The 14,521-nt window shown below is 39.0% G+C and overlaps 2 protein-coding genes across 2 annotated transcripts; both read left to right on the forward strand.

The window, feature by feature from the left end:
- Positions 1-251: 251 nt before the first annotated feature.
- LOC104212189 (uncharacterized) lies at positions 252-1,487 on the forward strand. The gene is made up of 2 exons (XM_009761406.1): positions 252-345; positions 616-1,487. The coding sequence occupies exons 1-2, from the start codon at positions 252-254 to the stop codon at positions 1,485-1,487; spliced, it is 966 nt and encodes a 321-aa protein (XP_009759708.1).
- Positions 1,488-9,605: 8,118 nt separating this feature from the next.
- On the forward strand, positions 9,606-14,314 carry LOC104212187 (kxDL motif-containing protein LO9-177). The gene is made up of 3 exons (XM_009761404.2): positions 9,606-9,751; positions 12,806-12,958; positions 13,880-14,314. The coding sequence occupies exons 1-3, from the start codon at positions 9,636-9,638 to the stop codon at positions 13,980-13,982; spliced, it is 372 nt and encodes a 123-aa protein (XP_009759706.1). The 5' UTR covers positions 9,606-9,635; the 3' UTR covers positions 13,983-14,314.
- The last annotated feature ends 207 nt before the right edge of the window (positions 14,315-14,521 follow it).

Raw genomic sequence — 14,521 nt, forward strand, 5'->3', positions numbered from 1 at the left:
CTCAACAATAGATTGTGAGACATGATGATGGGTTTGCTAAACTTGAGGGTATGATGCAACAAGTTATTGGGTCCACTGGAAAACTAGCTGACAAAGTAGAATCACATGAGTCAGTAATTAAGAATATTGAGATCTAGTTAGGACAGATTTCCATGGCCCTAAATAATTGTCCTAATGGGATGTTACCTGCAGACACCAAATTAATCCGAAAGAGCAGGGCCCGAAGTGGTTGATGGCAGCGAGTCTCCGAAATGGTAGGGCTTAGATCTGGAGCGAGAAATGGCTCGCGAAAGCAGACGACTGAGACACCGGTGCCAGTACCCATTGAGATAAATGATTCAACGGGTTTAACTAAGGTGACAGTATAGAATGCGTAAGAGAACACCAACAAAGAAGAAGAGGTTTTGGAAGAGATTGAAGTTGCACTGGAACCGACAGTAGAAGTAGTGCCTGAACAAGACAAAACCAAATTACAGGGAAGAAACGACCTCCAGCACCATTCCCACAAAGATTGGCTAAGTATAAAAAAGATCAGTAGTATAAGAAATTCTTGGAGATGTTGAAGCAAATTCAGGTAAAAATTATGCTTTAAAAGAAATGCCTGGATATGCAAAGATGATAAAGGACTTGATGCCCGCAAGTTCAACTTCCAAGACTTGGCCACGGTTACACTGACTCATACCTGCAGTGCGGTTGTAACGAGACCCATAGCTGAGAAGTTGTCTGACCTAGAGAGTTTCACAATCCCTTGCACAATAGGCAACTTTGCATTTGCTAAGGCACTGTGTGATCTGGGAGCAAACATAAACCTTATGCCACTAACTATCTACAAAAGGCTAGGCATTGGAAGAGCTAGACCCACGTCTATGCTACTACAACTGGCTGATCGAACTGTGAAAAGCCCCTCCGCGATTCTAGATGATGTATTGGTGCAGGTTGGGAAGTTTGTGTTCCCAGCAGATTTTGTCATCCTTAATTGTCGGGTTGACGAGGAAATTCCCATAATTTTGGGAAAACCATTCTTGGCCACTGGGAAAGCTCTAATTTATTGTGAAACTAGAGAGCTCAAAATGAGATTAAACGATGAAGATATAACATTCAACGTACAGAAATCTATGCGCAGACACAGTAAATTTGCCGATTACTCTCTAATAGATGCGGTGGATGTAGTGTTGGAGGAGGACGATGCATCATTGAACATTAAAGACCCTCTAGAAGCTTGTCTCATGAACTTAGATGAAGCTAATGGTGAAGACTTGGCAGAGTGGGTACTTGCTCTTGAAGGCCAAGGTTTTTGGAAAAGGGAGCTTGAATTTGAGCCTTTGCACTTGGATGAAAGAAAAACTCCTCCAGCTAAGCCATCAATAGAAGATCCACCAAAGCTGGAAGTTAAGTCATTGCCATCTCATCTTAGGTATGCATTCTTAGGACCTAACTCAAACCTTCATGTTATTATCTCATCCAGATTGTTAGATGTGCAGGCATAACAACTTTTGCAGGTACTAACTGAGTGCAAAACTGCAATTGAGTGGACCAATATAGACATTAAAGGGATCAACCCGGCCTTTCGTATGCATAAGATTCTGCTGGAAGATGGCACAAACCTTCCAGAGAACATCAAAGAAGGCTGAACCCCAACATGAAAGAAGTGGTGAAAAAGGAAGTGATTAAATGGTTAGATGCGGGAATCATATTCCCTATCTCTAACAGCAACTGGGTTAGCCCAGTTCAATGTGTACTGAAAAAGGAAGGTACGGTAGTGAAAAATGAGAAGAATGAGTTGATCTCTACACGAACAGTCACGGGTTGGCGAATCTGTATGGACTACATAAAGTTAACTTGGATACCAAGAAGGACCACTTCCCACTGCCATTCATTGATCAGATGCTAGATAGATTAGCAGGGAGGTCTCACTTTTGTTTCTTGGATGGGTACTCGGGGTATAATTAGATTTTCACTGCCCTAGAGGATAGAGAGAAAACATCGTTCACCTGCCCTTATGGAATCTATGATTTTCAGCGAATGCCGTTTGGCCTATGCAATGTACCCACCACATTCCAAAGGTGCATGATGACCATATTCACAAATATGGTAGAAGAGATAATGGAGGTTTTCATGGATGACTTCTCAGTAGTGGGGAATTCATTCGATGATTGCCTTGTGAACTTGAGGCGAGTGTTGAAAAGGTGTATCGAGACTAATCTGGTACTCAACTGGGAAAAGTGCCATTTCATGGTACATAAAGGTATAGTCTTGGGGAACCTAGTGTCAAGTAAAGGTATTGAGGTGGATCGTGCAAAAGTTGATGTGATAGAAAAGCTTTCACCACCCACCTCAGTCAAAGCAATCAGAAGTTTTCTTGGGCACACCGGTTTTTATAGGAGATTTATAAACGATTTTTCCAAAATTGCTAACCCCTTGTGTAAATTACTTGAAAAAGATCACCATTTTGTGTTTTTTGATGACTGCAGGGTAGCATTTGAGGAATTAAAGAAGAGACTGGTGACAACACCTATTATAGTTGCCCCCAACTGGGAGCAATCGAGTTGATGTGTAATACTAGTGACTATGTTGTGGGAGCAGTTCTTGGGCAGCGAAAAGATAAAATCATGCATCCAATATACTACTCAAGTAGGACGTTGAGTGGGCCCCAACTAAATTACACTGTGGCCGAAAAGGAGATGCTGGCAGTGGTGTTCGCATTTGACAAGTTCAGGTCTTACCTGATAGGCTCAAAGGTAATTGTTTATACTGACCATGCTATATTCATGTACTTAATTGAAAAGAAGGAGTCAAAACCACGCTTGATTCGATGGGTGCTATTGCTGCAAGAACTTGATTTGGAGATCCGTGACCGAAAGGGAATGGAGAACCAAGTAGTTGACCATTTATCCAGGCTGGAAGGAGTTAAAAACAAGGTTGAGGCAGAAGAGATTCTGGAAACGTTTCCAAATGAACAACTACTAACCATGAGTCTCGAGGAAGCGCCATGGTATGCAGGCATTGCAAACTACCTGGAGAGCGGAATTGTTCCTTATGACCTTTCCTCTGTTCAAAAGAAAAGTTCTTTCGTGATTGTCGCATGTATTATTGGGATGAGCCTTATCTATTCAGGATTTGTGTTGATAACATGATCAAGATATGTATCCTCGAGATAGACCAGTCTTCTATTTTACAAGCTTGTCATGCGTCACCATATGATGGGTACTTCGGGGGAGTAAGGACAACTGCGAAAGTCTTGGAGTTAGAGTTCTATTGTCCAACATTGTTCAAAAATGCACATCTATGGATAAAGGGCTGTGATGAATGCCAACGAACTGGGAACATTTCCCGCCAACATGAGATGCCCATGAACCTAATTCAGGAAGTAGAAATGTTTGATGTATGGGGGATAGACTTCATAGGGCCGTTCGTCAGCTCATATGGTAACAAGTACATACTCGTCACTGAGGAATACATATCCAAATGGGTGGAAGCTGCATCACTCCCTACAAATGATGCAAAGGGGGTGATTGATTTTCTGAGAAAGAACATTTTCACCTGATTTGGCATACCAAGAGCAATAATCAATGACGGAGGCACTCACTTTTGCAATCGAACTACATAAGTATGATGTACGCCATAAGATGTCCACCCTATACCATCCACAAATAAGCGGGCAAGTGGAAGTCTCGAATAGAGAAATAAAGAGTGTGCTGACTAAAGCTGTGAATGCAACTAGAATAGATTACGCAAAGAAGTTAGACAATGTACTGTGGGCATATCAAACCGCTTTCAAAACTCCAATTGGCATGTCACCATACAAATTGGTGTTTGGGAAGGCATGTCATTTACCCGTAGAGTTGGAACATAGAGCTTGGTGGGCATTGAGATAGTTGAATCTTGATAGTGAAGCAGCTAGAACAAGTAGAGTAACAGAGTTGCATGAGCTGGATGAGTTTAGATATCACGCTTTTGAGAGCACAAGATTATACAAGGAGATAATGAAGATGATACATGATAGGAATATTATTAAGCGGAATTTTAAACCCCGAGATACGGTATTGCTATACAACTCGCGTCTGAGGTTATTTTCGGGCAAATTGAAATCACGATGGCCAGGCCCTTTTCGTGTGGTTGAAATTCACCCACGAGATCAGTAGAGATTGCTGCGAGTAATGACTCTCGTACATTTCGAGTCAATGGGCATAGATTGAAACACTATGTGGGCATGGAGGAAGCAAAGAAAGTGTTAGTGACCCACTTGATCGAGCCTCCAAAGTTGAGCGTACCTTAAATGCACTTATCTGCGTCGTGCCGTGATCAGGCGCTTCATGGGAGGCAACCCATTGATTTATTGTATTTGTCGTGCCACAACATTAACTAAGGCGCTGGTTGGGAGGCAACCCAATGCGTAGTGATTTTAGGTAGTTAGAATTTGTTATTTTAATTTTTGTAAGTACTAACAAGTGCAGGTGAGCTTGGGCGAGTGATAAGTCCATCAGATGCTGAGAGAATAGGTAAAAATTTGAGAAATCTCGAGGCCCAGGTGCGCGGCCGCGCTCAGACCATGCAAAATGCAAAGTATTCTGCCTCAGGTTTCTCCTAGGAGCGCGGCCGCGCATATCGCCAAGTTTTCTGCCTTGCAAGTGCGACCTCGGACCGCGCTTGTAATGCTCTGCCTACCACTTGAGTTTAAGCTATTTTTTTGTTATTTATTTACTTTCTTTTTTAATTGTTTTGTTCTTTTAATTGTAATATACTAACTTATCCCCCCAACCCGATATCTCTCTCCCTCTTCTTATTTATTCACGCCTAAACCTAAACCCTCACTCCCAAATCAAAACACCCAACTCCTCTATTTCTTCCCAAATAACCCCAAACCTTATACTCCCCATTCATGATCAAATCACACACAATCCACTCTCTTCTCTCTTCTAACGGTCTCTTCACCTACCCTAACCACATCTCTACCATGTAAGATTCATTGTTTTAATTCTTGTTGGGATATTTGAGTTCTTGGTGATGTAGTAGTTTTTCTTTCTTTTCTTTAGTATATTTTTTTAGTGTGCTCTTGTATGCTAGTAGGTTTGTTGAGGTTGTTGTAGATGTATCTCTTGACATATGTGGGTGACATTGGGGCAATTGTGATGGAGTTTGGCTTATAACTTTGTTAATTGGGGACTCCGATGAATGGTGCATATAAAGTGTTTGTTAAAATGCCTCAGTGAGTTATTAATGTTAATTGTGACCTATTGTGCAGATGAAGCCTTTGGTTCACATCTTTTGTGTTTCGCTGATGATGTTCTTTATTTCAGGTACTATGGCACCTTCCAAAAAATGTCGAACCACCGGTGCTTCATCCACCGGCCAAGCTAGATCCTCCAGAGCGCGCGCTTCAACTCCTGCTCGTCCTTATGATAGTAACAAGTTCGTCTCCACTACAGCTCAGGACCGTTTTGCTAACAAGGAAGCCAAGAAGCCCATACCAGAGAGGGGCATGAATATAGGGTCTCTCCAATATGGCTGTCCCAACTTGTATAATGAGTTGGTCTAGCGCGAGTTGGAGATTTTCTTTGAAGAACCGGATGACACAAATTTGATGGTTGTGTGAAAATTTTATGCCAACGTTAAAGAATATGTGAACGGTGTGTGCACAGTGCGCAAGAAGAATGTGGACGCCTCTGTTGAGGCCATTCGGAGAGCATACTGGCTGCCCTCACCTGTGGCTGAGATGGACGACTACTATGAAGCCTATGGTAGACGATACACCAGAGAGAGTTATTCTTTGAAACAATTTGTGTGCCTAGCAAGGAAATTGTGTGGATGAAACATATGCATAAGTTCCATTTAGCGGCACTCACCTTTGAAGGGAAGTGTTGGATGTATTTCATCAACAACCGTCTGCTCTTGTCCTCTAATACCACAGACGTGAATGCTCCTCAAGCTGCATTGATTTGGTGTTTCATGAATGGTCACAATTTTGACGTGGCCAAGCTTATTTATGAGGAGATATTAACTCGTTGTCTGGTGAAGAGGTATGGTTTCTTCTTCCTTTCCCTAGTTACTAGGCTATGTCGGGCAGCTCAGATGCCGGAAAACTTGAGTATGGATGGAAAAGTGCCGAGAGAGGCAAAGTTTCGAGCGGATAAGGTGACTATTGGGAAGGAGCCTATGACACCTGGTGGTGATAATAATGATGACTCGAATGCACCTGAGGAGGGAGAGGATGATCAGGAGGAAGTGGGAGTTGAGTCGCCCACCCATGAGCATGTTGTAAAAGCCGCAAGACTATCTAGGGTCGGCCAGGTTACTCTATTAGCAGCCTTAGAGCAGGAGATAACAGGGTTGTGTACTACGGTCACTAACTTGGGGACGAAAGTTGATGCTTTGGCCACCCAGAATGCTAAATCAGAGAAGAAAATCATGGGCTGGTTGTGTGCGTTGGGAAAGGCGTGCCACCTTGACCCTGGCACTGTCTCCTATCATGACTGATCTGCCAGGAAAGTTCCTTTACCTTGCATTTATTTATTTTGTATGACATGGGGACATGCCATCTTTTTAAGTATGGGGTGGGGGATACTTCATTTGTATGTTGTATATATGTTGGAACATAGCTTGATTTTGGTCTTTAGTTAGTTGTCTAAATATGTGATTCGACTTGTCCCGACAATGGATATCACTCGACGGGTTTCTTAAGGGTCTAAGTCGATACAAAAAAACAAGAAAAAGAGAAGAAAAGATTTTCTTTTGTAGATAGTGTATCAATTCCCCTTGGTTTTCTTTGGACTGTGGTTCTTTTCCAAGGGTTTTGTTTGAACCGGGTGTAGTTAGTTTTTTGTTTATTTTTTTTTTAATTTTTTAGGTACTTATGGGCTATGAGATGAGATGGAAAGAGAATCTGTTAACGTTGTTACGCCTTGAATACAATAGACACTTTAGTGTGACACTTAGTCTCAGTTGTTGATTCTTGTTAGAGTGCCTTAAATTGTATGTTCTTAACTTGACTTAAGTACTCAGACGAGAGTGTTTTAATAAGCCAATTTGGAGTGAGTCATATGCCATGTGTGTGTGAGATTTATTGTATTCTATGCACTGTATTTGATGCCTAGAACTTGCCCTGTGTGTTTGCAAAGTGAAATAGTAGTTTTATTCAGTCTTGGAAGTGATATAGGCATTTCTTTGTTGAACCAGATATGTATATTTTACCTGCCTAATTGTTATGTACCGTAGTTAACCCCTTTGAGCATGTAATCTTATTTCCTTGGCAACCACATTACAAGCCTTACCCAATTGTTTAAATGAACCATTTGTTTGAACCCTTTCACCTCCCATAAGCACTTGAATTGTGATGAACTGGTAAAAGTTAAAGTGTGGGGTGTTTGGTTTGGCTTTTGAGTGGAACTAACGAAATCAGGAGAAATGTGCACGGTTTTGAATAAGTAAGAGCCACTTGAATGAAAAAAAAGAGAGAGAAAATAAAATAGTTACATTGTTGTGAAAAAAAATAATAAAAAAAAAGTTTTGATAAATAGTGGCTCTTGATTAAGTGTGCTTAAAGAAGAAGGGAGTTAATATATATTGATGTAAAAGGTGGAGTCTTGGTTTGACATAAGTGTGGGGTTATGAATGTAAAAGTATATGTATTAAAGTGTTTAGGGAGGTGTAGTCACTCTTATATCCAAATGTATCCTACCCGTCCCTTAGTCTACATTACAACCAAATAAAGTCCTATTTGATCCTAGACTGAATGATCTCGATTAGTAGAGTAGTACACTACGGGCAAGCCTATGATGCATCTTTTGTGGTATATGAATATTCTTTTTGAAAGTGAGTGAATTTTGTCTATTTGAATTCCTAATTGTTCTGAATGTTTATTGCTTGTGGAACTACTCTCGTTTGCGATGTGAGGGCACTTGATTCATGAAAGAAAGGTACATCTTGACCTTTGTGTAGAGTAAATGAGTAAGTTAGGAACATTGCGCGGCATGTGAGAGTCAACTCTTGAGGCAAAAATGTTACACTACTGGACTCAATCCTTGTGGTATGGTCTTGGTGTGATACGTTAGAGAAGTTGCTTAGTGAAGGAACCTCTGTAGAGTATGGTTGATTTCTCGAGGACGAACAATGGTTTAAGTGTGGGGTGTTGATAATAGGCTATATTCAAGTAATTTAGCGACCATTTACACCCCAACGTAGCTATGCTTTATTGCTATATGAAGGTTAAATGACAACAAATGGCTCTAATTATGAATTTTGTGCTTTGCAGGAGCAAGTCTTGATTATGAGGACACTGAACAGTATTTGGAGCTAATTTGGAGCAAGGAAAGCCAATCGGAGGTGAATGCATGTAAAAGAAGAAGGAAAAAAAATAGAAAACAACTGAACTTCATGAGCGCGGGCCAAGCACGGCCGTGCTCCAGCCGCGCTAGTCAGGCAGAATAGAATGCAATATGCACGGCCCAAGCACGGTCGCACTCATCATTTCGAGGAATATTATTTTCAGGGGTAATTTCGTAAGTTCGGGGGAAACTCTCCTTAACATATAAAAAGCCCATGTCGCCCAAAGAGAAGGTATCAAGGTTTTTGAAGGATTATTGAAGGCAAGAAGAGGCAAGGTGGAAGATTCGGCATAGAGTTTTACCTTTCTTTCTCTTGTTTTGATCATTAATGATGAATTCTACTGTTATGATTGTGAAAATGATTATGCGTAGCTAAACATTTAATCTAGGGTTTTGATAGAACCTCTTGGAGGATGAATTTCTGATATGTTAATATAGATTTGCCTTAATAATTTCTCTGTTTGTTCAACTATATTGTGATTGCTGTTGATTGAAGGGCCCTCAATCGGTTGTGCCTATTTAGTATGCATTACTCGGGAGAGAGTACATATTTAGGTAGTTGTTGAACAACACTACTCCTAATGTATTTGCAGGATTAATACGAAGGGTTTAAAGGTGGGATTAGGGATAACGAAACCTTGAGTGCGATCTAAGTGAGCTGTAACTAAGGCCAACTAACGTAATTCAGGAGAATATGTCTAGTATATTGTTGTAATTACTTGGGAGAGAGTTACGACAGTCAGAATGCTCATGATTGATAGAGAAAACTTAGGCAAATTTACACCAAATATAGAGGAAAGGATTCCGACAAGAGGGGAAATCATAACTTTAGACCATTCTCATTCTTGCTTACAACTAGTTTTTAGCTAGTCTTAGTTTACTGCATTGTTATTACATAATATTTAGTTAATAAACACCCCAAGTTGTTACTAAAATATCTCTGAATATTGAATACGTGAATTTCTGTGAGTCCAATAGCTGTGATTGATAGGTTAATTCCCTGTGAGATTCGACTCCGGACTTGTTAATCGGGATATATTTGTAGCCACCGCTTTATCTTTTTTATAAGACATAGTTGGGTGTAATCACTGACCACACCCTAGTTGTTATTTTAAAAATACTTTCTCCGAGAATTCAATCAAAGAATGTTTTTCAAAATAAATAAATTTTAGAAGCTTGGCTAAAAAGCCTAAGTTGTTTGGGTGGTAAGTGTAATTTTACAAACCACAGAGGATAGATTTGCAATTCATCAAAAAAGAGAGAGTGCTTATACAGAAGAGTAATCGTCCAAAGTACTTGTCCCTCCTAGAGAAAATGGAGGAAACAGAGAAAGTATCCGTCAAATCTGCATCCGAAGAGATTTCTAAGGAATTCAAAACCCTCATCAATGCTCAGGATTTGGATTCTCTGAAGCAATTGCAAAACCTCATGTACTTCTTTTTGCAACCTTCATTCATTTTTTTTATTTTTTTTAAATTTTCTTTGGAACATATCTGTGATGTAAACTGTTCTTAGTAATTTACTGTAAATTCCGAACCGAGTATGCAATGAGCTAAAGATTCAATTGTGTTTCTTGAGCTAATTTGTGGTGCGTATGATGTATTAGAACTTGTATTCACTTTTTATTCCGTTCAGTTCCCGCTGAACATAGTTTCTGCCCCATCAGATTATACAGTTTCGGGTTGAACCAAAGTTTGTTCTTTTCTTGCTCTAGGTTCAATGGTTGGCTTATTATGGTCAATTAGGATAATATCTGAGTTGGGTAGTTTGGAAAGTTTTTAATTGATAAACCAGCCTCTGGTCATATTGGATAAATTTTTTAATAATTGGTAATGAGAGGATTTGTTGCTAATGATATGATTAGCTGATGTATTTTTTTGTTCTAGGTGTTGTTCCATCAACTTATACAGTTTAGGGATGGATTCCAAATTGTTGTTTTCTCCTTGATTAGAAGTAGTGGGATTCACATATTTTCGCTGAAGTGGAGCTGATTTGGTCCTTTGGATAGTTAAGAAGTTATGTTTAAGCAGGAAATTGAAAGGGTAAGCTGTTGGTTATATGATTGACTGAGGGATTTGTGCTTCCTGATTAACTTTTAGAACCAGCCTTTGGATGCATAAATGAGTTCTAAATATCAGTTTTATTAGGTAACACATTATAAGATTTCCAAATAAACAATGGCACTACATGACCAAATGTTCAGCGGGTGCTGCAGTTCAAAAGCCAAAGTTTCATTTTCTTGTGGAAAAACACTATCTCCAGAGTTGTTGAGTCCAGAAGGAAAGCAGTTTTACCATATGTTTAGCAATTAGATCCAGGCATGCACAAGTTTCTCTCTTGTTATGAAAATTAAGCCGTCAAAATTAGGACACAAAAGCTGTATTGTGATACCAATCTTTGAATGCACTTCAGACTGTCTATCGTGTTCCCATATCTTTTTTATAACGGAGATGTCTGGGCCAGTTTGCGTGCACCTCGACTATTCCTCCAGGTAACTCTACATCCCACCAGCGCTAATCGGGGTAAATCAGTCCAGCAAAGCTTGGGGTAAAGAAATTACCTAGTGGCTTTTGCCTCTGTTGGAATTTGAACCTGATACCTCATAGTTCTCTTCCCACTTCATTGACCACTTGACCACACCCTTGGTTGCCCCTGCAACAACATTCTTCCATGCCTTATTTGAATCTTTGTATCTGATCCACGATAATGATCAACTAGTCAATATTTTTATTGGACAAAACTCTTTGTTTATCAGGAGGTTAGCTTATGAAAGTGACTTTTGAGATACGTCGGCTAATAATTACCAAGTCTCAAAAGAAACATTCAGTACTGCTTTCGGTTTTGTATATCAAAGTATCAAACTTGTACCTTCCCCTCTTTGAATAAGTAGAATTTCGTGTGTTCTACCCATTACAATAATATAAATCATCAACAGCTCATATTGGGGTCTTTACCCCTTAGATCACAAAGAAAGATCCGCACTGCAACCTGGTGATTAATCGTGAGAATATATGTTGGAGCCAAAAGATCACCTCCTCTATAATCTCTTATGGTATTCTTATTTGATTGGAGAAATTTTCCTCAAGAAGCTTTATTTCAGTCACTTATCAAGGAAAAAAGAAAAAAAAAGTTGAGAAAATGCTTATTAGCATAAATCTCATTGGACCGGGCCGGGTTAGGGCCTAGCCCACGCGGACTTTAGCAATTGACGGGCTGGGCTAGTCCACCATTTTGATGGGCCTTATAATGGTCAGCCCACCCCAGCCCTATGTGGGTCGTGGACCCCCACGAGTCTGCCCATCATTTTAAAAAATATAATTTTATATTTTTTCTTTAAGCACTAACCTAAAAAAGATAAATATTTAAAAGTTAAAAATATCTTATTGGAAATTTTTTGCAAAACTTAATAATTTTTTATATTGTTCCAATATATCACAATAAATACTAAAAAAGTAAAAGACAAGGCTATATTTCCTTCACTAAAAGTTAAAATTCAAAACAAACTATTCAAGAGAATGTCCATAATGCTTTATGTGACATCCAACACATCATCTTGATCAAAAATATTTTAATCCGCTTGTGACAAGGTTGTCTTAACACCTTCATCTACATCTACAATTCATATGCAATATTAATTAGTTAAATATTAAGAATAATTAAATTTTAAAACTATTAACATTCAAATTCACATAAAAAAATATTACCAGTTTGAGTTTGGGAAAAGTCGTGTAGCCAATTTCGAGTAATAACAAGTGTTTGGTCATTTTCATAATGGATGCAACTTCTATACTTGGTAAGAACACGTCCACCAATGCTAAATGTTGATTCCGATGCTACAGTGTCATATACTTTTTATATTTTATATATTTTAAATAAATATTTTTATTAGGCCCACGGGCCGGCCCAACCCAACCTCAGTGAAGCCTCACGGGCCATACACCACGGGCTTACTCGGGCTGGACTTAAAAGCCTCGTTTGTAAATGGGCACCAAAAATTCTAGCTCAACCCTACTAAATCACGGTTTGGGCTGGGCTGGCCCATTGGGCCAAGCCCATATTGACACACTTTGTCTTTTTTGAAGCTCTGACTTTTGCTTGAGTCTCAGTTATTTCTCGATGGAGTCACCCATACTTGCTTAAAGCTTGTTGGCGACCATGATTTTACATCCGAGCACTAAAGAAATTACGTTCTTATAGCCTTCATCAAAAAAAGAAATTACGTTCTTATAGTACTTTTCTACTGGTTGTGATTAGGATGTGGTCATGAATATCAGCCTGTTCCTGAACACTTTGAAGCTGCCACCTCCTTTAAACAGTTAAACTTAATTTTCTGCCACCTTTGTGATAGCTATTTGTCATAATTCTGGAAGAGGCTTTTAGTTTTTACCATGTAATTTATTGGTTCGTTCAGTCCTTTTTGTTCATTGTCTTATTGTCATTCTTGGTGCCTTTTTTCACGGTCGTCTTGTCCACTCGAAATGCAGATTGGGACGGTTGCAGGACAGCAATGCAGTTCTTTCGCACTTCAATGAGTATTCAGAGCATTGTTTCACAGAGGTCTCGGCAGATTTCTCTAGAAACACACGTCTCTTAAAATCTATGAAGTCAGACCTTGATTACATATTTCAGAAGTTGAGGTATAACCATCCTTTTCTTCCCTCTTGTTATCCTCTTCTTTCTGTATATCAGTTTTCGGCAAGTGCAGGTAATAGATGGATTTGCTTGACTATTCATTATACTTGCACCTAATAAGTCATGTTTACCATAATTTGCTAATGATAAACTACTCAGTTCATTATTTGAACATTTCATTAGAATCTACTCAATATTTTGATCCGTGATCTTTGTGGTTTACACAAAAGTATATTTTGCTTGCTTCTTCAAAATAGGTATATTTTGCTTCCTTCTTATTTTCTCTTAAAAAGATGTATTGCAATCAAAGTCATTATCTTCCTTTTCCTCAGTTATTGGCTTGTTACATGTGATACTTTGTGCTACCATTTGGATAGTTTGATCCAATCTCATGGTTTTCAGCTTAAATTCCTCTTTGCCTAAGGTAAAACATTTGAGGAATACAAAAAAGAAACTATCATAGTTTTCCACAATCAACCATGCCTCAATCAATTAGGCTCTGTTATTCAGTATCTGCACAATCCAAAAATTCAGTATTCAGGGGATCTCTACAATTAATCTATTTTCATGCTGGCCATCAATTTGTTGAAACCCTCCTCATTCATCTAGGCTTAGACCAGCTATGTTTAAAAAGCTCACATAAGCAGACTCAGTTTCAATTCCCACAACTTAAAAGAACTTTATTCAAGCGTTAAAACTGCTAACTAGGTGAGGCCAAAACATAAACTGCATAACGACTTTATGTTAAACTCTAGAAGTCCATTTTCGTTATTATCAGCATTTTGGATGGTGCTATAATGTTTTTGAGAGAAATAACGGGGCGCTATTAGACTACTGGATCTATTCCCAAAAGTGGGAACTACTGTGTTTTGTGGTTTACCCAATTATTCCTATATTACTTTTAAATGTTTATTTTTCCTTTTCAGGAGCATGAAGGCAAAAATCATGTCAACCTACCCAGATGCACTTCCAGATAATACAACAATTCAGGCACTTGATCAAAGGCCTGATCTTGAAATGCCACGATAAGTTTGGTACTGTAAATGTTTGGGAAATGTTGCTTCTTCTATTTCGTCCATTATAGATATCGATAAGTTTGTTCACGGTGGATAGTTTGTGATAGAGCTTAACTGTTTTTATCTGATAGTTCTGCAGCTGTATACTGCAACGTGTGTTATGATAAGTTGTGGTCTCTCCCGAACAGTAGTTCTAGTGTGATTTTTGCATTGCGCGTACCTTTTTAGAGACAACACACTAATCTGTTTATTATAAGGATTCTGAGCTCCCAGTAAACCTATGATTGATGACATGAAAGAGCAAATATTTCGTTCTTGCAATGAAAATGTATTAAAATTATTAAATGAGGGGTTTTCTCATGTTTATGGCATTTTTATCTGCTGTACTCCTTTGGCAGTTGGATTGAAGGAAAACATGGAAAAGTAGATGGCTATGTTAAATGCTGATAGAGGTTAGAATTGTATTGGTTCAAAAGAACATAGGACAAGATTAACAGATTAAGTAGGCGTTTGGACATAAGAATTGTAAAATTCAAAAAAATGGTGAAATTT

The sequence above is a fragment of the Nicotiana sylvestris genome, chromosome 2 (genome assembly GCF_000393655.2).
Source record: "Nicotiana sylvestris chromosome 2, ASM39365v2, whole genome shotgun sequence".
Lineage (NCBI taxonomy): Eukaryota > Viridiplantae > Streptophyta > Magnoliopsida > Solanales > Solanaceae > Nicotiana > Nicotiana sylvestris.